Below are 25,299 nucleotides of genomic sequence, written 5' to 3' on the forward strand. Positions count from 1 at the left end.
TAAGTAGTTTCATTCACAATTTATTGAATTGCAAATTAGATTGTTATGCTAGTTAGAGAATAAATCTCCAAAATATCTTTGCAGGTTCCTGTATGTCTAAATGTATGCCAACATTATTGGACTGTTTAAATTATTAGAAGCTAAGAATATGAAGTACTTATCAAGGTTTCAACAATAAAAATATTTTTTTTAAAATACCGTATTTGGTAATAAATTAGATTTATAGAAATTGAGAATTCAAAATAAATTAAACCTGAGTTATAAGTGCCTCCTACCCTGCCCACCCCCAGAATACATAACTTATATCACATTCTCTTTTATACCAGTGTGCCTCAAACTTTAATAAGCATACATAATTCCTTGAAGATCTCATTAGATGCAGCTTCTGATTCAATAAGTCTGTTGTGGGGTCTGAGAGTCCACATTTCTAACAAGCTACAGATGAAGCTAATGCTGGTCTTTAGACCACCCTTTGAGCAGCAAGGTGACCTACTCTATAGTGAAGATGATTTCTGGCCTAATAGACTGTATAGTTTTAAAGATTATTCAAGGCTGTAAGAGATTTTGGAATCAAACATAACCACAAATGATCACAAAAAAATAGGCCTTAGAAGAAAAGAATGTTTTAGTTAAGTGAAAGCTTAAAGTATACCAAATTGGCAGTGTTTCTATTCATCCGACAATGACACCTTTGATACAATATAAATCAGGACACCAAGTTCTTGTAACTTTAAATAGTTACTATAGCTTGAGGCGCTCTTCCAGTTCATGCAAGTCCAGAAAATCCAAGCCAGTGCACTGCAAAACCACTAAGAAAAATCTTTAATGGTTAACTGTCCATATAGATTACTTGTAAACTTGCTTTAGGCTATCCCATCTCCTCTTTCAACAAATAAATGCTTTTTCTTCTGTCTTGTAGCCAAACAGCGTGTAACAGCCAGTGCCCCTCCCTTTAAAAATCGAACAAAATTATCTCCAACCAAAGGACCCAATGCAAAGAGGTTGGCTTCTTTAACACATTCGTAGGTATATGCATCTATTTCCACAGGATTGCTCTTACAGGTGATTGGCTGGCTTGAGTTATGGCCCAGGTAACAGCCCTGCTCCTTCAGAAAGGACAGATTGGGATGAGAACCGATCAGTACTACGGCCGCAGAGAGCTTAAATACTTTTTTCAATCCAGAGAGGCTTTGAAGAATGCATTTCATGTCCGACTTAAAGGAAAGCACATGGTGCTCAGGAAAACTGGTATAATCAGATAAAAGATTTGAGTCCACAGAATATGACTGAGTACACATCATATGATAGACTTTATGGTATTCTGGATAAAGCTTTTTAGGAAGCTGTTTGAAAATTAAGCTTGGATCAGTTACTCGTCTGCGAAATACATGAATCACAGGAATGTTATTGTTGTAAGCACACAGTACCGCGTCAGCTGCAGTAAGCCCCGAACCTACAATTAACACCGGATCCACTTTGCCACGCAACTTTCCTTTGCTTATAGCAGCTCCAAACTCAGGCATTGAATGAAACACAAAAGGAAAATCTTCCCCTTCAATCTCCAGATGGGCAGGAGAATCCAACGTTCCAGTTGCCAGAGCTACATTCTCAGCAAAGAGACAGAAGGGAACATGGGACCCGTCTGCTGTTCGCTGATAACCCCTGATTTCCCAATTCCTCTTGATAAATTTTGACTTCTCTATCTGTAAATGCTGTGTTGAAATATTTCTGTCTTGTCCATCATCATCATCTTGATCTCTGTAGAGTCTTGATACAGAGGTGATATAAGTATTCTCTCTGAAATTCTTCTGAAGACCCATGACTTTTACATAATGTTTATAGTAGCGAGCTATTTCCTCGGGCATGACCCGATCCCCTTTTAGGTTCCTAAAAGAGAAAAAGGAAAAATATCCTGAGGAGAGTACTGTGACAGTTTCCACGATTATTCCCGCTCCATCTAGTTGGCTACCATACAGATCTTTTTAATTCCTCTGGACTTAACTATAAATTGACCTTTTACAAAGAAAAAGTTTTTTTCTTTAGTTAAAAATGTTAGTTTTATCAATAGAAGTCCCATGAAGTTTAATTCCTCTGGTCTTAGCTATAAATTGACCTTTTACAAAGAAAAAGTTTTTTTCTTTAGTTAAAAATGTTAGTTTTATCAATAGAAGTCCCATGAAGTACAGACTGTATTTTAACGCATCTGTTTCCCCAGTGCCTTGCATAGGATCAGACTGGCTACCTTTATCAATAAATGTGTAAGTAAATGAACTGAAATGTGGAATGTTTATAGTCTGTCTCACAACAATAATTCAGTCTATATACTCTTCAGCCTACATTCTGTAATGGATTGAATTAGATTATAATTATTTGAGAGGCTGCAGGTCCGACTGTGATATAGATAATTCTTAAAGATGTGATATAGATAATTCTTTTTTTTTTTTTTTTTTGTGATATAGATAATTCTTAAAGATAGATGTGTCTGGGCGGCTCAGTCGGTTAAGGGTCTACCTTTGACTCAGGTCATGATCTCAGGGTCCTGGGACCAAGCCCACATCGGGCTCCCTTTCCTTGCCCTGCTTGTACAAACTCTTTAATAAAAAAATAAAAACCTAATTCTTAAAGATCATATATGTATGATCTTAACATGATTTTTTTGTCATGATGACTGATTTTATTTTCCTGATGACTGAAAATAATTCACATCAGTCCTCTCAAAATCACTTTACATCTAAGTACTTAAAACATTTCTGTGTTTTCCTGTTCATAAAGAAATCTATAAATATAGTAAAGTCCTTTTTTTTCATAAAGAGCAGATCCTTTCATTTTCCACTTGAACTTTAAAGCAGTAGGCATTAGTGCCCCCTCAACTCTGGGACCTGATTAGAGATAAGTAGCAGTAAAAACATATCAAATAATTTCACATCATCCATTACAAATTGTAACTGGAAGAAGTCCATAAAAGTTTTTCTTAAAATGTGATAATATAATTAAGATTTAGATTAACTCTCACTTTTCACAGAAACCTGATGTAGGTTTTATAAACGAGGAATTTAATAGCTAGTTTAAGTTACTTGACCCATGGTCACAACATTAGAAGTTACTAGGATTTAAACCCTGACAGCCTCTCAGGATCTGATGGTCAACACTATGCAAAGGCAGGAGGTGAAGCCAGTATTTAAACACAAGATTCAAAAACAAAACAAAACAAAAAAAACCCCACAAGATTCTTTTTCACATATTACTTCAATATACAACGTGCCCAATGTAAAAGGACGCACACTGCCAGCACAGAAAAAAAATCATAAAGCTTTCCCATTACCAGTATCACAAAAGGAAGAATGTTGAGCAATTTTCACTTGCTTGCTTATGAAAATCAAGAACTTGTTCAACTTGCCTGATTTTGTTACTTTTCATTTCAAACCCATATAAAATTCCCTTTTAAAAACTCCCAAAGGGGGGGTGGCCTGGCTGGCTCAGTCAGAACATGTGAATCTTGATCTCAGGGTCATGAGTTTGAGCCCCACGTTGGATGTTGGGATTACTTAAATGAATAAATAAACCCTAAGAAACCAAAAGGAGTATTTGAAAAGTTTAATCTCAGTGATTCATGCTGGTCTGAATTTGCTCTTCTTAAATCTATGCAAATTAAGGATAATTCCTATGGATTAATATGGTTTCTATCTAGCAGGAAGCCAAGCACTCAAATGTTTACAATCCTGTACTAACATAGGTTAAAGAACTTCCTGCTTTACTTATTCTTTCTGTGAGCAAATTAGATTCTCTGTATTAGTAATTCCCATCTAGTTTAATACTATCCTGGAAAATAAGGCTTTTCATATTATTTATCCTTTTAAATTTGGGGTTCTTTTTCCCCAAATAAACTTGTATCCTTCCACAAGAGATTTCTTCTCAATTATTTCTATTTTCATATTTTGTATCAAATCTTTACCTCTATAGCCAATAGGGTAGCAAATCACATCACAGATTCTGGTTTATTCCACCATTCTACATTATGAACCATCAACACTCCCAGGCTCTGAAAGCCAAACACTACAGGTGTGTATACAGGAGATACCCATACACAAACCTGGATCGCCACTGATAAAAGTAAGTGTAGAATGGATGAGAAACTAAACAGTGGTTTAATAGGAGAGCAGGATAAATCCATAATCAACGAGGAACCTAGTCTATAGACAAGCCTTTACCGCTGTGTGCTTAGTTCTATAACATCTCTAAATGGAGACTAGCCCATCATCATTGCTGCAAAGAGGTTTTATCTGAAAGACACAAATTTGTATCATTCCTCTAAGAATCACAAAGTTTTTGAAATTGGCCAATGGACTCTCCCATTGTACATCAAAGAACTGTAACAGTTTGATCTTTACCTTCGTTTGCTAGATACCCAATCTTTAAATTTAAGTCCAGGTAGCTCCATCCAATTTCCAAAGCTGATTGTCAACATGGAACCTTCCATATTCTATGTGAATAAAAAAACGCACAAACACATTTAAGCGGTAGGATGGATTTTTTAAAAAAACAAATACACCTTCATTCACTAAAATTAAGAGTCTGGATAAGGAGAATTAAAATAAGACCTAAATGGTTGTGTAAATTACAAACACTTTCATCATTTTGCAGGATCTATAGTCCTTCTTCCATAAAGTTAAGCCCTTATAAAACAAGTTTATGATACTGCCAGATGCCCAATGTTAATAGCTTCGGTCTGTAATAATATAATTCAGATACAGAGTGTGTTAGAGGAATACATCAGTATTTTCACTTTTTAAACAAAAGGGAAAAAGTTCATTAATTTCTAACACGTTATATATTCATTTTAATATTAACAAGTTTTTTAGAACTGCCAATCTAAGCTGGTTTGGATAGAGTAGCAGCTCTTTCTAAAACCAGGGAAAGCGCCAGTGGTTACCGGTTAAGAGGAGACTCCCCGCTGAGGCTACTGCTGCCTGTAAGGAAGTGAGCCCTTCCAGCTTCCTTGTCCTGCTTCTCTCTGTTCTGCTCACTACAAAGCAACCAAAAGCCCAGGGCCAACAGCACCTGTCCCGACAGCCTCCATGATCACTTTCAACCAACTCTTTTAGAAAGATAACTCTGGCTTTGGTACGGAGATTGTACTGAAGAAGGAAAGAGTGGAGTAGGCAATCTTTCCAATAATTTGGGTCAAAGATGATGATGGTCAATACAGCAAAATTACAATCATGGTGGGGAAAAGCAGGGTGGAAGGACTCACAGTATGTTTATGAGAAAGAATGGAGAAGATACAATAATGGGTTTGAATTGGGAGTTGGGGAAAGAACCACCAAGGAATGTTTCTGGCTTGAGGAACTACAGTCCAGTGCTACTACCCCATAAGGAAATAAAGAAATCAGATGATAAAGGTGACTGGTTATGTAGGCATGCGGAGTTTGGGAATCAAACTCAAGGGAAGGTATCTAGGTGAATATACAAGAGATAGTAACATGGGCCAGGGATCTTGATTTGGGAATCACTCAACATGCACATGCCAGTCACTGAAGTATATGAGACAAGCCAGGGAGAATGAAGAATATAAAGAGAGGACCTTGGACTGGCACAGAGTTTACAGACAAGTCCACAAGATAACTGAAAAGGAGTGACCAAACAGGAAAAAAGACAAGGAGATGAAATGTTCAGCAAATCTAAGAGGGGTATCATCACTGTTAAATGCTGCAGAGGTCAGGAAAAGATAAATTTTGAGACTGTCAAACTGAGCAAAAAGGGAAGATAACAACCTTTAAAAAGAGAAATTCCACCAGAAGAGGCAGTGACAGAAGCTAAAGTGAAGCTAGCTAAGGAACAGAAGGCAAGGCATAGGAGTAATGGATAGGTAACTATTTCAAGAAAGTGGCTCTAAAGCAAAGACTACAGATAAGCTAGCATATAAAACTTAATAATCGAAAATAATTTTAGTATATTTATATACTGAGGGACAGAAACTGGCAGAGAAACTTAAGATACAAGAAGATAAGGTGAAAATCAAATAAGCAGTGTCCTTGGAGAAGACAGAGGTCCAGAATATGTCTGGAAGGTTAGCTCAGATGTGAAACCACTTGCACAATGACAGAGGATAAGACACAAAGAGGCAGCATGAATGCAAGTAAGTTTGCAAGTCTGAGTGTAAAATTATGCAAGTTCAATCCTAATGGATTCTGTGTTCTAAGAATCAAGAGTATTCCTAAGTAGGAAGGTGGGAAAAAAAGGGATTGAGAATTGAGAAGAACATTTAAAAAAGAAATATCAAAGGATTACCAAGTAGTGTTCAGGACCCAAATGAGGTTGGAGAATACTTTTCACAGTTGTAGGACCTTTTTTTTTGTCTGGCAATGTTTAATAGCCCAAGTAGAGGAAAAGATAAAGTGGACAGTTTTATGAATTGCTTTTTTTTTTTGTCAAGCCCACATGACAGAAGGACAATGGGTCAAAAGAACTAAGGAGAATGGTTGTTAAACTATAGAACCTAAGCTGGGTAAGTAAGGAGGTTAAGATCAGAGCTTCAAACTCTGTGTGTGAAGATTTGGTAGGGTGACGCAGCTGGAAGAATAAAAAGTTGTGATCATAAAGTAAGATATTTGAAAATTTAGATTTTCACTGAGTCATTACTGTAGAGGTGCTGGAGTTAGTATCCAAGGAGGAATGGAAGAGATCGTTGAGAATGAAGCGATTAAGAGACTAAGAGGTTAAGATGTTGCTTGTGTCACGTATGTAAAGTTACTCAAGTTGACAATAAAACCTGGGATATAACGGCAGACCGTGACTTAGGAACCACAGATTCAACAACTGATGGGAACATTCCGGGAGGTAGAGGAGCCAGGCATGACCTTGTTCAAAGGAACAGGAACTTCGACGGAAGAGCAATGCGGAATAAAGAGAACACCGATGTCACTAGTCAACCTGACAGGACATGGGGCCGTGAGAGAGTGAACAAACTCCACTCAGGGAGCTGCAGCGAGAATGGTATCTTCAGGAAAACAAGATTTCAAGGGAGTGAAAGCAGCTCATAACTGAAGTGGTTAACAGTATACAGAAGCTTATTTATTAGCAAATGGAGTTGTAGGGGTCCACGGTTAGAGTCTGGAGGTGAGGAGAGGTGAGCCACTGGGTCACGTGAAAAGCAGAGAACTACGCAGGAATGACTGGGAGAGGACAAATGACTTAGGGGGCCTACATCCTAATAACCACGGTTAACTAGGATGTATAGGAGGCATGGCGGGGGCGGGGGGGTGGGCAGCTGTCTATAACGACAAACAGTACTTGGGTCAAGAACCTGAAGATTGGGATCCCTGGGTGGCGCAGTGGTTTAGCTCCTGCCTTTGGCCCAGGGCGCGATCCTGGAGACCTGGGATCAAATCCCACATCGGGCTCCTGGTGCATGGAGCCTGCTTCTCCCTCTGCCTGTGTCTCTGCCTCTCTCTCTCTCTCTGTGTGTGTGACTATCATAAAAAAAAAAAAAAAAAAAACAAAACAAAAAAAAACCTGAAGATTAAGGTATGGAATGCAGAGGTGGGAATAAATAATTATGCCCCTGGAAAAGTCAAGTAATTTCATAGAAGTGATGTTTGAAAAATGGATAATAGCTAAAATATCATTTATTTATATCCCTCTTCTAGTGGGTATCATATATGATGCATGAAAAAAATTCAGCAAATTTTCAGTACATTTCAAGCTTTACCACTGATTCAAATGTGTTTTTAGTAATCAAGGCTTATCTAGGGTTTGACTTTCATACATATAAGGCAAAGAAATGAAGTAACAGAGATCACTGTACATTTTTCTAAGCAAAAAAAGAGAAGTACAAGAAAACCTCAAGAATTTAGAGAAGCATAATGCATTATGGCTTTTTCAAGAAATACTGTTTAATTAACAATGCTACTCACCATTAGCACAAATATAAACACTTAAGACAAAGGGTGCAAGGTAATTTGTTAGTTGCTATCCATTACCATTCGGGGAATTAATATTAGGAGAGGAGTTGAACATATATTTAATCTATAAAGTTCTCAAATATCCTAAAACAATCACTTATTAAATGTAAATATTTAAACATACAGCATTGCACTAATATATGAATATTCAACTGAAATCTGTACTGAAGATCTGATATTTAATGTTAAAATTCCCATGAAATCCTTGTTCATAAAATAGCAGAAATTACTTAACATTTATTTGTATAACAAATGAGCATTCAATCAGATGCCATACTAACTGATAAGGGCCAAGGAAGAAAAGAAAAATGATTAGTTCCTGACCCCTAAGGAAATGCTCTGAATTATGTAGATCAATTCTCTGGTTTAACCCCTGCCATGAACTGAATGTGTCACCCCCAAAATCCATGGGCTGAAGTCCTAACCCCCAGTGTCATGGTAGTGGAGATGGCCTTTGGGAGGTAATTAGGGCTACATGAGGTCATAAGGGTGGTGCCCTCCTAATAGGATTAAGTGGCCTAACTAGAAGAGAGGCAGAGGGGAGGAAGGAGCATGCACCAAGAAAGGTGATGTCTGCAAACCAGGAAAAGAGCCCTCACACGAATTGAACAGCCTGGCACCTTGATCTTGAACTTCTCAGCCTCTACATTATGAAATAAATATCCGTTGTTTAAGCTACTCAGTCTGTGTTATTTCATTACAGCAGCCAAGCAGATAAATACAACTTCCTTCTTTTATAATCCATTTTTCACTTAAGATCTTGAAAACACTGGGAAATAATGGGTATTGGTATGAAATACTGTGTGAGATTTTATAAAGTCTAAAATGAATTTAAAACTTTTTACTATGTAAAACATTGTTGAAATATTTTCTTATAGTTCTTATAAAATAGTATAGAGAAGTTTATATTCTAAGACTATACTGGTAATCAAATTTGGCTTAATTTCTCGTTACTCATATTTTATTGAATGGCATTAAAATTCTCAGATAAAAGTTTGGTAAACATATATAACGTATGATAATGTAGATCATAATGTTTCAGAATTCAAATGGTCTTATCAAGATGATATGTAATTACTCACATACGCTAAAATACTAAGAAAAAGATACTCACGTGCCAAGCTCCACCAGGTGGACCTTTACCAAGAACTAAGTGAGGGATGTAATGATGTTGTTCTAATTTCCAATGCAAAACAGATGGATAATCATACCCAAAGTCAGCATCTGGATGAAGAAGTGTGTCGAAAAGTACTGCAACTGGATTGGATGATCGGCCCTCAAGGCCCTCAGACAAGTATTCTAAGTCCTGAATGAATTTTTTTTAAAAAGACAGAAAAAAGGTAGAGTTTCAAGGAAAAAACAAGAAAATAAAGAGAAACCAACCCCAGCTGTTGCAACAGTGGAAGCCATTACTCTAATCCAGCATTTCCCACAGAGTGTTGCTATAAAACACTGATGTTCCTTGAGACCTTAATAGATTCTTTGGTCAAAATGAATATAGGAAAAGACTGGATTTCACCATAAATATTTAGATCCTTTTACTACAATACTTGAAGATTCATTTAATGCATTAATATGCCTTGGTACGTCCACTGTAGCATTCCAGTAACAAAAAACAGCACATCCCAAACTTATTTGAACACAGAGCACCTATCAGAGCTCCCACCAGGAAATAATGTGGGAAATTCTGCTCTGATTGATTCAGGAAAAATAAACAGATGACACCTGGCAGAACACATTTAAAAACTGAAAGTAAAAATGACAGACAATGTTATTCAGAAGAAAGGATTTTCAACTGAGAAATACAATGCTTATATAAGTAGAAAGCCAACCTTGTTTGAGTATCAAAACAAAACAAAACAAAAAAGCAAAAAGATGAACATGGAAGAGAGAATACCTGATCAACAATAGAAAGGTGTCTTGCTTCTTCTAATTTACTATGTAAGATTGTATTTGGATGTATTGCTTCTGATGAGAAATATGGCCTGTAGCCTGATAACATGTAGGAAAGGCAGATTCCTGAGGGTCCATTTCCTAGTAGAAAAAAAAAGGTGGAGAGAGGCGCATCATGTGTCTCAATAACTCTTATTCGTTGGCATTTCTCCAAGATCCATTTTCTCCCTTACCGATTTGTCTTCCTTCTCTATACTCTTAAAACCAAGTATTCATAAGATACTGACTTTTGTCTTCTCCGTTTTCTTTTGGGATTCTCATCTATTTGAAGCTTTAAGTCTCTATGCTACTGACTCTCCAAATTAAACCTGCAGGCTGGCCTCTTGCCCAAAATTATAGATCCCAAATTTCCAGATGCCACTTCTTCACTCCACTTGGTTGAACTACTAATAATTTAATCACAATGTGTTCAAAAGCATATTCATAAATTCCTTCATTTAGGTGCCCTCTTTTTTATATCCTATCCACTCGCCAAGTTTGATGCTAACAAAATCTTTAATTAATCAGGTTCTGATTCTAAATCTATTCAGTCACTATATCCACTCAGTTGTCTTTTTTAGTGTCATTCCTAGACTCTCAGGAGACAAAGTCCTAAGTGACAAAAGTTTGTCCTAAAGATACAACTATTCCAAAATCATTTCACATTCTACATTCAGATGAATTTTGATAAAACAAAGTTCCTCATCATACTACCCTCTCCATTTGGAAAGTCTTAATTGTTTGTTTCTGATGACCCAGAGCTCACCATGTTCTGGTTTCAATCATCTTTCCAAACCCATTTTCTAATAGTATCTTCCTATATTTTTATATGTTTAAAATAAAACCAAACTGGATTTTTTTGTTGAACCCTGGTGAACTATTTCCATTTCGATGGTTCCTTTAGTCTGGGTTTCCATTTCTCTATTAGCTCCATCTACCAAAAATTTAATCCAACTGGGATTAGGGTTAGCCATCAGGGAGAAAATCTTGTTCTATTCTCTAATATTTTTCCCCAAATAAAATAAGCTCAAAGATGTTAATATGAGAAATAAAGTCATAAGAATATTAGAAAATGGATTACTACTTCTACTACTTATAGTGCTGGAGTGGCAAGGCTTTAAGCATGACACAAAACTCAAAAGACAGAAAGGAAAGTAAACCATTTGACTTCATAAAAATTCAAAACAAATGAGAAATAGTGAAGTTAAGATCTAAGGGAAAGAGCTAATTTCCCTGAATCAAAAACAAAGAAACAAAACTAAAGAATAAATATCACATGATAACATCAATACAGATAAAAGCACTTAACAAAATCCAACCCTATTCATCCTAAAACAACAACAACAACAAAAACACCTCAGCAAACTCAAATAGAGGGATACTTCCTTAACTTGATAAAGAGTATCTACAATAAACCTACAGCTAACATCATACTTAATGGTGAAAAACTAGATACTTTCCCGCTAAGATCAAGAACAAGACAAAGATGTCTCTTCTCATCATTCCTTTTTTTTTTTTTTAAGATTTATTTATTTATTCATGATAGATGTAGAGAGAGAGAGAGGCACAGGCATAGGAGGAGGGAGAAGCAGGCTCCATGCCGGGAGCCCGACGCGGGACTCGATCCTGGGACTCCAGGATCACGCCCTGGGCCAAAGGCAGGCGCCAAACTACTGAGCCACCCAGGGATCTCCTCATCATTCCTTTTTTTAAAAAAATATTTTATTTATTTATTCATGAGACAGAGAATGAGAGAGAAGCAGAGACATAGGCAGAGGGAGAAGCAGGCTTCATACAGAGAGCCCAATGTGGGACTTGATCCTGGGTCTCCAGGATCACACCCTGGGCTGAAGGTGGCACTAAACCACTGAGCCACCCGGGCTGCCCTCTTCTCATCATTCTTACTCAACAAACACCGTAACTAGGAGTCGTAGTTAATGCAATAAGAAAAGGAAATACAGACTAGAAAGAAATAAAACTATCCTTATTCATAATAGCCATGATTTTCTATGCAGAAAATTCCAAAGAATGGCCCCAAAACTCCTAGAACTAACATCAAGATTGTATATTAATTGATTATATATTTGAGTTTGTTAACATACAGAAACCAGGTTCTTTCCTATAACCAGCAATGAACAAGTGGCATTTGAAATTGAATACACAACACTGCTTAGTTTGTGTTAAGATTACTTAACTTGGGTTATGGATCCAATTATATATATTTAAGATGATAACTATATGTATAAGATATATACAAGGAAAACCACAAAATTCTGAGGAATGAGCCCAAAGTGATGTTCATGAATAAGATTCGATACTGTTAAGATGTCAGCTCTTCTCAACTTGATCTACAGTTTCAATGCAATCCAAGTAAAAATCCCAGCAGGTGACTTTGTGGATACAAACTAATTCTGAAGTTTAAATGGAAAGGTGAAAGACTCAGAATAGTGAGCACAATACTGAAGAAGCAAGTCAGGACGAACATCATCCAGAGTCAAGTTGTACCATAAAATTCCAGTCAACAAGACAGTGTGGCAATTATTAAAGAGTAGACAAATCAATGGAATGGGAGAGAGCACAGAGAGATCCTCACAAATACAGCCAACTTATTTTTGACAGAGGAGGAAAGGCAAGCCAACGGAGAGAGGATAGTCTCTTCCACAAATGGTGGACTGGACATCCATATGCAAAAATACGAAGCTAAATACTAACCTTGCATCTTTTACAAAAATTGATTCAAAATATCATAGACCTAAATATAAAGCACAAAATTACAAAACTTAGAAGATAGAATAGGGAAAAATCTAGGTGACCTTGGACTTGGTAAGTTTTCAGTTGTAACAGTAAAAGCAGGATCCACGAAAGAAAAAAACTGATAAACAGAACTTTACTGAAACTTAAAATTTCTGCTCTGCAATGGACACTATTAAGAGAGTGAAAAGATAAGTCACACTGGGAGAAAATAGTTGCAAAATGTAACAAAGAACTCTGGAGTCTCAACCATAAGAAAATAAACAATCTAATCAAAGGATCTGAACAGACATTTCAAAGATACACAGATGACAAGCATATGAAAAGATGCTCATCGGGTACGATTACAGCACTGCAGATTAAAACAATGAGGTGCCACTACACACCTATCAAAATGGCTAAAATCCAAAATAGAGACAATACCAAATACTGACAAGGACTTAGAGAAACAGGACCTCTCATCCATAGTTGTTAGGAATGCAAAATGACAGCCACTTTGGAAGACAGTTTGACAGTTTCCTAAAAAGCTAAACAGTCTTAAGATAAAATCCAACAGTCATATTTATCCAAATGAGTTGAAAACTTAATGGCTATGCAAGAAGCTACACATGCATGTTTACAGCAGCTTTACTCATAATTACCAAAAACTGGTAGCAGCCAAGATGTCCTCCAATAAGCACACAAACTCAAACATCCATGCGATGGAATGGTATTCAGCGATAAAAAAGAAATGAGCTATCAGTCCATGCAAAGATGAATCTTTAAGGCCTACTATTACGTGGAAGAAGCCAGGATGGAAAGATTCCATACTGTGTAATTCCATGAATATGATATCCTACATAAATCAAAACTACACCAACAGTAAAAGATCAGTAACCACCAGGGGTTGGGGGTTGAGGGACAGGATAAATACGAGGAGCACAGAAGACTTTTAGGGCAGTGAAATTCTTCTGTAGGATACTATAACTGTGGGTACAGGAGATTATATATCCAGGATGAAAAACCAGTGCCGGACTAACGGGAGAAACTGGAACACCAAGCGCAGCCCTGAGATATCCTGGAAGCGAACTTCTACAGACACCATCATCTCTATCCTCACCCTTCAAGAGAAATCCAGGGCAGAACTATCTGCTTACTGCCTTTCCTCCTCCTTCCTCCCTCCCTTTACTGTATCCACCACGCATCCAAGGACAAGACTTTTCCTTCCTTCCTGTTAATTTTGAAAGAGGCCATCAGGGGCACCTGGGCGGCTGAGTCAGTTAAACATTCAAGTCTTGATTTTTGGCTCAGGTCATGAGATCTCAGGGTCATGGAATCGAGCCCCGTGTTGGGCTCCATGCTCGGTGGGTCAGTGCTCCCGGACTAAAGGGACCACAGTCTGCTGGAGATTCTCCCTCTCCCATCTTGCAAGGGAACACACAATCTCTCGTTCTCAAATACATCTTAAAAAAAAAAAAAGGCTATCAAAGAAGCTAAAGAAGCTATATGCCATCAAGGTACGTGATGCCCCATAATTCTTTCTGGCAGCTTGCTCCACACCGTGGTACTTGTCTGACTTGCTTAAGTCTGATTATCAGATGCAAGACATATGTAAAAACATGCAATGAAACAAAATCATAAAAATTACATCTATAATTCTGAAGTAATTAGGTTATTACAGCTTAACTTTTAGTATTTTATATGCCTATCTGTTGAGGTGGTACGAAGGATATATGATGAAATCACTATGGTTACGGTCATTATGCATACTACTGCCGAGTACCACGCCATTCATTACTGAGAACGAGTTACTTGCACAAGTTACTCAACTTCTGACTATTATTTCCCCCACAAAAGAGGGTTGTGAGGCATAATCCAGTAATGTACACTGCATGCTCAGTACAGGGCTCTAACAATCTTGGTTATCATCACGGCCATGACACTAGCATAGTAATTAACCCAACTGCTAGTATTTTAACAAAATAGGGTAATAGCAATCCTTCAGTGAAAAAAATGTTACATTCTAACACAGAATCTAGTATCAGATAAACCAATTACTGTCTCTCCAAAGATCTGGTTATTTGGTACTTAAGCATATCAAAAACTTAAAAATACTCTTCAATATGATCCTAAGAACGTGCGCCATGTAACTATACATATATAGTAGTAAGGATCATAACTGTAATTTTAAGAGTTAAAATGCAGTACTTACCTATTACTACCACAGGCAAAGTCACCGATGAATCTTCCAGTAAAGAAGTTTCTTCAACTAATGGCATAGCTTTAACTTTCTGTCCCAAGTTATCACCAAAATATTGCACTAAGGAATTAAAAATCTCTCCTTCGGTTTCAGTGTCACTATAGTTTCTTAAAAAAATAAAAAAATAAAAAAAGGAACAAAAAACAAGAGATATAGTCATTATAGCCTTTATAAAAAAACCTGTCTTTATTCAGATTTTCTTTAGGCCCTTAAATATTCAATAGTTCATAAAAGGAGAAAAGAAAATCCTTCCGATTGATGCTTTCAAATTAGTAGCTTAGCTTATCTGTCAACCTGTACCATTTTTAATGTCAGAAATCCTAAATAGCTGCTAATGTCTCGTAGTACCATGTAGGCAAGTCCCACACACGTTCTAAATAGGAAGCTAAGATGAAAGAGACAGCATTGTATTGGGGATTTTTACAATTCTCTGAGATTTCCCCAGAATGGCTAGTTTCTCTTTTTTTCCCTCATTAATAAAAAGGTAAGTGCACTAGAGGCAGTATATTTGGAAGAAAATAGTCATATTTTAAGGAAAAGCGAACCGTACTTCTGTATTACAAACTGTGCATTTTGGCAAAAGAAATGAAGTTTTTTATTCATCTTATTGATTTTCAGATGTTGAAATATGGAAACATCTTTATCTTGATTTCCAACCTACCTCCTTTCCCAGGGGGCACCCTAGAAGCTGGTTTGAGCATCCCGACAAGCTCATGAAATGGACGGAGTGGCCTCCAAATGCAGTCAACATGCTTCACTACACTAGTGACGCCTTCCTAACAGAATCCCCAAATTAGAATCCCCAAATCCCTTAGTCAGCAGCAGGCCAGTACCTGGAAATACTAAACTGAGGGCCCACACGGGTTCAGGTGCTTACTACTCTCCCAAAATGATAAACACGAGGTGCATCAGTTATTGCACAGGACTCACGGATCCCAGAGGAGAATGAAAAATGGGAAGAATGAAGCAAAGACCAAAATTTCCGCTTCCTTATGACTCCCCGGGTCACAGGCTGCCCTATGACAGTGGTGGTCTCTAAGATATGCTAATGTCCACCCCAATTATCTGGACTCCTCTGATGGCGGTGGCCTGGCGGGGCCAGAACGAGCACCCCCTGGACAGGTCTACTAAGGAAGGCCCCTCTGCATGCGGAAGCCTGCTCCTGGGAGAAGGGCCTCATGCTCAATCCATCCCTTTCCGATCATTTCAACCGCTTCTCTGAGCAGATCCAGGTATGCGAGTTACCCAGGCTGCCGATGCTTCTTGGCAACAGAAGTCAGTTGTTCTTACACCCAGGCCTATTTCTGGTATTTCTCCTCAATGGGCGCCAAGGACAGATCCCCCAGCTCCCCGTGGACACTTCTGATCAAAGCCCTTTTGAATGCTAAGGCGTAACACGGTGGTGGCGATAAAGGAAAATGCACAGCTCATCGTCAGTCTCTTCCGACAACCTTATGCTCTTGTTCCCAGATATATAACCCGGGAAATTATTTTTTCAATGATAATCACTCTAAATTTTGGTTAATCAAAGAGATGTTTCTTTCAGACCTTAACATTTCCTCCTTTTCAAGTGCACAATTCAGGGTTGTTAGTGCAATCACAAGGTTTTGCAATCACCACTACTAATTCCAGAAAAATTTTATCACTCTAAAAGTGAAAAACTAAGTTAATAGGAATAAACTAAGTTAGCAGAAAACTACAGCACCCATTAAAACTCATTCTCTAGTCTTCCTCCCCCAACCCCACTCCTGCCCAGCTACTGGCAACCACTAATTTACTTTCCATCTTGTTGGACTTGCCAGTTCTGGAAATTTCACATAAATGGAACCTCACACATTATGTGGCCTTTTGTGTCAGGCTTCTTCCACTTAGCATATTTTCAAGGGTCACCCATGGTGTAGGATCTACTGGTACTTCCTCTCTTTTCATGCCTAAGTAATATTTCACTGTATAGACAGAACACAGCTTGTTCATTCACAAACTGATCAACATTTGAGTTGTTTCCACTTCTTGGCTGTGCAAACAATGCTGTGAATGCTCCCGTATAAATTTCTGTGTGGATAAATGTTTTCATTTCTCCTACAAGTACATGCAAAGGCTGTGTCATAAACTCTGTTTAACACCTCAGGAACTGCCGAGATGTTTTCAGAAGTAGCTGCATCATTTTACATTCGCACCAGCAATATGAGGGCTCCAGCTTTTCCACATCCTCACCAACACCTATCTTTTTGTAGCTACCCTCATTGGTGTGAAGTGACATCTCACGGCAGTTTTGACTTGCATTTCCCTAATGACTAATCATGTTAAGCACCTTTTCACATACTTTTTAGCCATTTGTGTTACCTTCTTTGTAGAAATATTTTCCACCCACTTTCCAATTGGGCTTTTTATTGTTGGGCTTTAAAAATTATATACGTAGCACACAGGTTCCTTTTCAGATGTATGATTTGCAAATATTTTCTCCCATTCTGTGGGTGGTCTTTCCTTTTGTCATCTTCAGAATTACAAAAGTTTTGATTTTCCATCAAGTCTGATTTTTTTCTTTAGCTACTGTGCTGTTGGTGTCTAAGAAACCACTGCCTAATCTGACATCACCATGATTTACTCCTCTTTTCTATAAGTTTTATAGATCTAGTTTTTTTAGGTTTATGTCTTTCTTCTATTTTGAGCTAATTTTTATATCACACATTTTGAAGTGTAAGAGTCCAACTCCATTCTTTTGCTTGTGAATATCCGTTTGTCCTGGAATCATCTGTTTTTCTGTATTTTCCTCTTTGTCTTGTGAACCCATGGGAAACCAACTTACCATAAATATAAAGATTTATTTCTGAACTCTCTATTCCACCTATGTTAATCATTATGCAAGCACCACACTATCTGGCTTACTGTTTCTCTGTAGTAAATTCTGAAATTAGGAAGTGGGAATTCTCTTTGTTCTTTTTCAAGTTGTGTTGGCCATTCTGGGTTCCTTGCAATTCCTTATGAATTTTAGGGTCTTGTCATTTCTGCATAAAAGGCTGCTAGGATTTTGATAAGATTGCATTAAACTTATAGATTAATTAAGCTTATTGCCATTTTAATTAAGAATACTAAGGTTTCCAATCCATGAACATGGGATTGCTTTTATTTAGGCCTTCTTTAATTCTTTTTGATGACGTTTTATAGTTTTTGGTGTACAAGTCTTAAGACTTAGGAATAAGTATTTCATTCTTTTTGATGCTCGCGTAAATGGTATTTGTTAACATTGTCAGACTGTTCATTGTTAGTGTCTAAAAGTTGGATTGATTTTTGTATCTTGATCCTGTATTCTCCAATGTTGTTTAATTCATTTATTAGGTCTAGTAGGTTTTGGGTGTGGGCCTCTAACAATTTAACTCTAGTCTATTCCAAGACTCTAATACATTAAGTAGAGCCAAAGTTTTAGCTTATCTGTACAGTGTAAGTAATTTATTCTCATTTTCTACTGGTTATTAGTATAATCTAGTATAATCTGTACATACGTAATATGTATATAACCTATAATATTATTAGTATGTATGTAATATGCATATAATCTATAATATTGGTATTAACTATTTGTAATAAACTTGCATGGTATTTAATAAATTTAATATGGATTAACAGATGAAAAACAGAATCAAGAGAAGCAAACAAAAAAAAGAAGAAGTATGGTTCACTGGTTTTACATAAAGCAACAATGAAACAAAAGCCTTCTAGTAAGTAATTTTCCTAAAAAATTCAGAGCCTAAGTTATAATTCAGTATTACTGCACATGTCTTACAATATGTTTATACTATATCACAGGTCTATGGACAGTTTCAATTTCTACCTGAGATATCCAATTTGATGAATGTTAGTTGTAAAACAAGTATTTTGAGTAATAAAAAAAATTTTCCTTTATTTGGGACACTAAGTTAGAAAAATATATAATTACATTTTAGGAAAGAGTAAATAGCACTTTGCACACATGGGAAACAGCTACCCTAATAAGCATAAAGACTATCTGATATTTAAGATTTTAGGAAACTTCCATCTTTTGTTCTTGAAAATTTATAGTCCAGTCTTGGAACAAATTTAAGAGGATGGCACAAGGGATATAACTTGGGTAACAAAAAGACTTTTCTCACATCTAGCAATACTTCTTTAAATGATCACTCAAACTCAAATGAGATGCTTAGTATCTGAATTTTTATAGTCTTTAGAAGCATGATTCTAAATTGTCACCGAATTGATACTACTATATATATATAAAAAGTAACGACACAAATGAAGTAGTCACACTGTTCATCTTACAAAACTGTGGGTCTGAAACAATGTGTGGACAACTGGAAAGTCAGTGGACAGTTAGCACAAACCTATTCTTTTCTGATATTACATGAGATCCAAAAGATACAGGTTGCCACAACCTGTTTTAAAATGTGTGTTCCTGGGGATCCCTGGGTGGCTCAGCAGTTTAGTGCCTGCCTTTGGCCCAGGGCGTGATCCTGGAGTCCTGGGATCAAGTCCCACGTTGGGCTCCCTGCGTGGAGCCTGCTTCTTCCTCTGCCTGTGTCTCTGCCTCTCTCTGTGTCTCTCATGAATAAATAAATAAAATCTTAAAAAAAAAAAGTGTTCCTAATAAAATTGCTCAAAAAACAAAAAAAAAGAAAGAAAGCCAGCCTAAGTAAATCATAAAGCCTTTCCTAAAGAATAGGCCTTATGTTTCATTTTTAAAATCTGAGATACAATATAGCTATTTTTACAAAGGAAATATGGTTTATTAATCATAATTTTCATCCTGTGACTAGTAAGGCTCGGTTTCCTTTATCCCTCAAGATTGAAATATACCAACTACTTTGTCATCTCCTTCTCCAAACTTCTGTACAAAGAGATAAGCATATGGTATCCACAGCCTAGGGTTGGATGAACGGATATGAATCCCAGTCTGTGTCCCTAGAGTTCAACTACACCAAAAGCGGTCAAAAGGCTTTTGGACAGCAGTTTCTGAAAGGCATGTTCATTTCTCCAAGGGCTTCCATTTAACAAGTTTTCATGAGAGGGAAAAACTCCCCAAAGTGGATCTGATACTCTCAAACCAATGTCTGTCAAGTAGTCAACAAAGAAAGTTGCCTAAAACTTAAAATCCAGCAGTTTATTACATAGGACATTTTTTTTTTTAATATCCAGGACTTAGAAACCCCTACAAAACTCACTGAGAAGCTGAGCAAGCCTGGACAGTTGCTTTCTATTAAAACAGGAGTTCTGAACCTTCTCTGTGCCCTATACTCCTCTGCAATTTGGTGAAACGTCTGAGCCTCTTCCCTAAATATTATCATTAAACAAATAAAAGATACATAGGATTTACAAAGAAACAAATTACATTAAAATACAGTCATAAAATGTCAACTTGTGATGTCTATTTGCACTTCTCTATTGTATTAAACAACAAGCTAGGTGATGTGTAATTACAGTAATTTTGAAGAAATAAGCGTACAGTATTTCTAGATCTGTGCAACTGGGATATGAAAATGTCTGTGAATTTTACTGGTGACAAAGTCACAAATACTCTGGGACCTGTTGCTTACGTTCATAATTGAAAGGCATTTTAGAATTTGGTTAAAGTTCTCAGTTGGACCTTTCTTTACATCCAAGTTCAGGGCTACCTGAGTTCTACCGACGGAATCCAATTCTAAAACTCCCGATCTGGGGCCCCTGGGGGGCTCAGTGGGGGGCTCAGTGGCGGGCTCAGTGGCCGAGCGTCTGCCAGGTCCAGGTCGTGACCCGGTCCCAGTCCCGGTGAGTCCTGCCTCAGGCTCCTGCAGGGGGCCTGCCTCTCCCTCTGCCTGGGTCTCTGCCTCTCTCTGTGCCTCTCGCGAATAAATAAACAAAATATTTTTTTTAAAAACCCTCTTGATCGGAGTTTCACGTTTTGATGAAAATGTCATATATCATTATTCTAGCACGTTCATGTATGTAAAGTAAAATAATGTACGGAAGTCTTGGCTAAGTCTGACATTTCTCACCACAGGGTTAAACCACCTCCAGGGCCTCCGGTCTCCCGCGACCGACGTCAGTGTCCGCCCGCCCCGCTCGCACCCTCGGTCTCTAACGCAGGAACCGCCGCCCAACGACTCCGCCCTCCGAGTCCCGCCCGCCTCCGCCGGTCCCACCGCCCGCTACGCCGCGAGCGCCTCGGGCCACGGGGCGGGGGGCTCCGCGGGTCCAGCAGTGCCCCCGCCTGCCGCCCGGGAACCCCGCCTGGGCCGCCCGGTCCCGGTCCCGGTCCCCGCGCGGGGGAGCCCGCCGGCCCCTCGCGGAGGCTTCGCGCCGCTCTCCGGTCGCAGGTCGCAGGTCGCAGGAAGCCACTCGCTCCGGGGCTGCCCGCTTTCGGGGTCCCGGGACCCGCACGGTCCCGGGGGAGGGGGAGGGAGGGGAGAGGGGGCGACAGGGGGGAGGAACCGGGAGGCCCCTGCGGTCCCGGCGCTCGCTCCCCAGCCGCACGCGTCCCGGTCCCGGTCCCGGTCCCGACTCTGCACGTCGCGGCGGCCTCCACACGGCTGCGGGGCGGGGAAGCGCTCCCCCCGCCGGCCCCGGCGCCTCGGCCCCCGCACCCCCCCCGCCGGCCTCCCCCCGCCGGTCCCCGGCCCCCGCGGCCCGCATCCTCCCCCATCACCTGGCCTGCATCCCCCCCACGCCGGTCCCCGGCCCCCGCGCCCCCATCACCCGGCCCGCATCCCCCCTGCGGCCCGCATCCACCCACTCTCGCGGCCCCGTCCCCCCCATCATCCGGCCCACATCCCTCCCGCGGCCCGCATCCCCCCCAGCGGCCCCGTCCCCCCCCCCCCGCGGCCCCCGTCCCCCCCCGCATCCCCCCCGCGGCCCCCGTTCCCCCCCGCATCCCCCCCAGCGGCCCCGTCCCCCCCCCCGCGGCCCCCGTCCCCCCCGCATCCCCCCGCGGCCCCCGTCCCCCCCCGCATTTCCCCCAGCGGCCCCGTCCCCCCCCCGCGGCCCCCGTCCCCCCCCGCATCCCCCCCGCGGACCCCGTCCCCCCCCGCATTTCCCCCAGCGGCCCCGTCCCCCCCCCGCGGCCCCCGTCCCCCCCGCATCCCCCCGCGGCCCCCGTCCCCCCCCGCGGCCCCCGTCCCCCCCGCATCCCCCCCAGCGGCCCCGTTCCCCCCCCGCGGCCCCCGTCCCCCCCGCATCCCCCCCAGCGGCCCCGTTCCCCCCCCGCGGCCCCCGTCCCCCCCGCATCCCCCCCAGCGGCCCCGTTCCCCCCCCGCGGCCCCCGTCCCCCCCCGCATCCCCCCCGCGGCCCCCGTCCCCCCCCGCATTCCCCCCAGCGGCCCCGTCCCCCCCCCAGCGGCCCCGTCCTCCCCGCATCCCCCCCGCGGCCCCCGTTCCCCCCCCCGTCCCCCGCGCGGCCCCGTCCTCCCCGCATCCCCCCCGCGGCCCCCGTTCCCACCATCATCCGGGCCCCCGTCCCCCCAGCACCCGGCCCGCATCCCCCCCCGCGGCCCCCGCCCCCCCATCACCCGGCCCGCATCCCCCCTCCCCCCGCGGCCCCCGTCCTCCCCGCATCCCCCCCCGCGGCCCCCGTCCCCCCATCACCCGGCCCGCATCCCCCTCCCCCCGCGGCCCCCGGCAGGGAAGTCACCTGAAATGCCCGGCCAGGGAGCAGCGGCAGCACCACACCGGCATGGAGCGCGGCGCACGGGGCGCCTGAGCGCGACCGCCCCGGCCGCCGCCACCGCCCGCCCGGCCTGGGCCGCCCGCTCGGGGCGCCCGCCCGCTCGCCCGGGGTCGCGGGGTCGCGGGGTCCGCGGGGCGCCCCGCGCGTCGCCGTCGCCGCGGCCGCCCGGAAGCTGCGGCTCAGCGGCCCGGCCGGGCCCCGGCGCCCCGAACGCGCCTCGGGAGAGCGGCTTCCGCTGGTCGGCCGCCGGGAGCCGGGCGGCGGAGGCCGATCTGGGGGCGCCGCGCGGGGGGCGGGACGGGGCGGGGCCCGGCGGGGGCGCGCGGGCTCCTCCTCGCAGGTGCGGCGCTGGCGGTGGCGGCGGCGGCGGGCGGGCCCGGCGATTGGTGGAGACGCGCAGGGGGGCGGGGCCGGGCCGAGGGCGGCTGCGCGGGCGGGCCCGGCGATTGGCGGGGACGCGCGGGGGGCGGGGCCGGGCCGAGGGCGGCTGCGCGGGCGGGGCCGAAGTCTGCGTGCCTCCTGCCCCCGCGGGGTCCGGGGCCTCGGCCTGCACCCCCGCCCCTCTGCGCGCCCCGGGCCGCGGCGAGACCAAGGGAGAGCCCCCCCCGGACACCCACCTTGGCGCCTTTCCTCGGGCGGGGGGCGGCCTGGGCGCGGGCGCTGGGAGCTTCTGCACGCTTGGGGCTCCCGACCTGGCCGCGCCCGGGGGGACACCCCAGACCTCGGGGCCCGGCCTGCACCCCGACGGTTCCGATCGTGCAAGCCCCGCCTGCGAACGGGGGCGCCCCCCGCCCCTAGGAAGGGCTCGCAAACAGGTCACCTGTGCTGCCGCCTGAAGCACGGGGGCTCGGCCGGCCCGCGGCTCCGCGAGCCTGGTCCCCGGCGGCAGAGGGCGGGACGCGAGTGTCCGTCGGGGATGCGAGTCCCACAAGTTAGAGAGCGCCCAGGAATAAATATATATATATATATAATAAGATAAAGGCGGCGGAAAGCTCCTAGAAGTGATTGCTCGCAGGCGCTGTGAGGCACAGGTGTCTCGCTGTCCCCCCTGCCAAAAAAGCCCAGTTCTCTTTGAGATCGACTTGTAAGATGCAGTTTCTGTCTTTAGTTTTCTTTCCAAGTTCTCGGTTTTTGCTGAATGGCGTTACCGAACGAGCTTGCACATAGCAGGGGTTTGGGATTCTGTGGAGCTGAAAGGAAAAAATCGTTAGGACTCAACCTGCCTCCAGGATGATAACACATTTTTTTTAACAAAAAAAATGTTTTTTCCTCTTCTTGGACTTAACACTTTGACACGTTCATTTCACTTTAATGGTGTTTCGAAAAGGGAAGGATGAAGTTACTTTTCTGTTAATAGTCATAACGTTTTCCTTTTAAAGGACCTGACTTCCTAAAATGTGTGCCAATCCGGAGAATTGGGATATCTAAAACCGTGAGAATGTTTGTAAGTGCTTTGTGTGATTTTTTCCTTTACGCACTTTGTTTTTCCCTTGGAGTTCTCTTGCAGTATTTCAGATCAGATAGCAGAGCGGGTGTTATCAAATTTTAGGTTCAATCCGGTTTGTATTGAAAGCTTGTGAACTTGCTATCAAGGGTTTACACTTTATAAAGGTTTAGGATTGAATCAGGCCACGATGACTACGTAGAGGATTCTTCTTACAGCTAAGGGGGGACATGTCAGAGTGTTTGCGTTTTTATTTTGAATTGTAGGTGAGGTCTTATTTCCATAGAAAATCCAGGTTTTATCATTAAAAAAATATGAATGGTAGGTGAGGTTGTGGGGCAACAGACTCAGATATAGCTGGTGAGAATGTAGATTAGTGTGTAATCCAAGACTCCCTCGCCTGCCCAGTAGAACCTCAGTTGACCTGTCAGTCCTCACACTAGCATGTTGAGGGTGCAGCTTATCTCATACCAGTCACCTGGCCACTCCACAGCACCTCCTGGGCTCCCAGCATTACCCAGTTGTAGGCTCCCTCCTGCACAGCTCTTCTTACTGGTATATAACGTGCCTGTATGTCATACGTTTCATTTGAACATAGTGGCTCCAGGGACTGTCTGTTTCACTCTTCACTGTGCCAGCTAGGTTGATCTTGGACAAGCGACTGAGCATCTCGGGCTTTGATTCCTCATCTATTATGAACTTAATTTCATTGGTTGTAAGGATTAAATAAGAAAACACTTTAAAAAGCACTTAACACAGCGTCTGGCTCATGTTAATCACTGAATAAGTGTTTTCATTATTACCAATGATAACATTGTAAGATATTTTTACATTTTCTTTTTTTAAAGATTTTATTTACTCATGAGGGAGAGAGAGAGAGAGAGAAAGAGGCAGAGACACAGGCAGAGGGAGAAGCAGGCTCCATGCAGGGAGCCCGACGTGGGACTCAATCCTGGGACTCCAGGATCACACCCTGGGCTGAAGGCGGCGCTAAACTGCTGAGCCACCCGGGCTGCCCTACTTTTACATTTTCTAAAGCAGAAATCCAGAAAGCTTGGATTGAATTGTGCCCCTTGCCAGACTCCTATGTTGAAGCCCTAACCCTCCTCCCGGTGTGACTCTGCGTGCAGATAGGGCCTGTGAAGGGGTAATTGCGGTTATACGAGGTGGTAAGTGTGGGACTCTAATCCAGAAGAGCTGGTACCTTATAAGAAGAGGAGCTTTCTTCTTCTGCCAGGAGAGGGTGGTAAGCTGGGAAGAGCTCTCATCAGGAACCACATTGGCAGGCACCTTGATTTCAGAC

At 42.5% G+C, this 25,299-nt stretch overlaps 1 protein-coding gene and 1 long non-coding RNA gene across 5 annotated transcripts; one reads left to right on the forward strand and one right to left on the reverse strand.

Annotated features, from left to right (window-relative positions):
- OSGIN2 (oxidative stress induced growth inhibitor family member 2) lies at positions 1-23,320 on the reverse strand. Of its 4 annotated transcripts, none has more exons than XM_072734360.1 (6): positions 23,170-23,320; positions 14,836-14,990; positions 9,859-9,995; positions 9,076-9,267; positions 4,389-4,480; positions 1-1,887 (listed from the first exon to the last, which is right to left on the reverse strand). In XM_072734360.1, the coding sequence occupies exons 2-6, from the start codon at positions 14,900-14,902 to the stop codon at positions 864-866; spliced, it is 1,512 nt and encodes a 503-aa protein (XP_072590461.1). In that variant the 5' UTR covers positions 14,903-14,990; positions 23,170-23,320; the 3' UTR covers positions 1-863. The 4 variants fall into 4 exon arrangements, with proteins under 4 accessions (XP_072590461.1, XP_072590459.1, XP_072590460.1 ...); XM_072734358.1 differs by lacking the exon at positions 23,170-23,320 and adding an exon at positions 22,517-22,674; XM_072734359.1 differs by lacking the exon at positions 23,170-23,320 and adding an exon at positions 20,886-20,900.
- On the forward strand, positions 21,113-24,930 carry LOC140595169 (uncharacterized). The gene is made up of 3 exons (XR_011996586.1): positions 21,113-21,206; positions 23,932-23,996; positions 24,845-24,930. It is a non-coding gene; the product is annotated as an uncharacterized lncRNA (long non-coding RNA).
- The last annotated feature ends 369 nt before the right edge of the window (positions 24,931-25,299 follow it).

This window comes from Vulpes vulpes, chromosome 13 (genome assembly GCF_048418805.1).
Source record: "Vulpes vulpes isolate BD-2025 chromosome 13, VulVul3, whole genome shotgun sequence".
Classification (NCBI taxonomy): Eukaryota; Metazoa; Chordata; class Mammalia; order Carnivora; family Canidae; genus Vulpes; species Vulpes vulpes.

Bases quoted from the DNA above. Each gene is read 5' to 3' on its own strand.
- OSGIN2 (XM_026013344.2), bottom strand. From the start codon at position 15,043: ATGACTATATCTCTTGTTTTTTGTTCCTTTTTTTATTTTTTTATTTTT. The intron at 9,996-14,835 runs GTAAGTACTGCA...TTTTTCTACTAG, and splicing joins TTTGCCTGTGGTAGTAATAG to GAAATGGACCCTCAGGAATC. The intron at 4,481-9,075 runs GTGAGTATCTTT...TTATTCACATAG, and splicing joins CACCTGGTGGAGCTTGGCAC to AATATGGAAGGTTCCATGTT.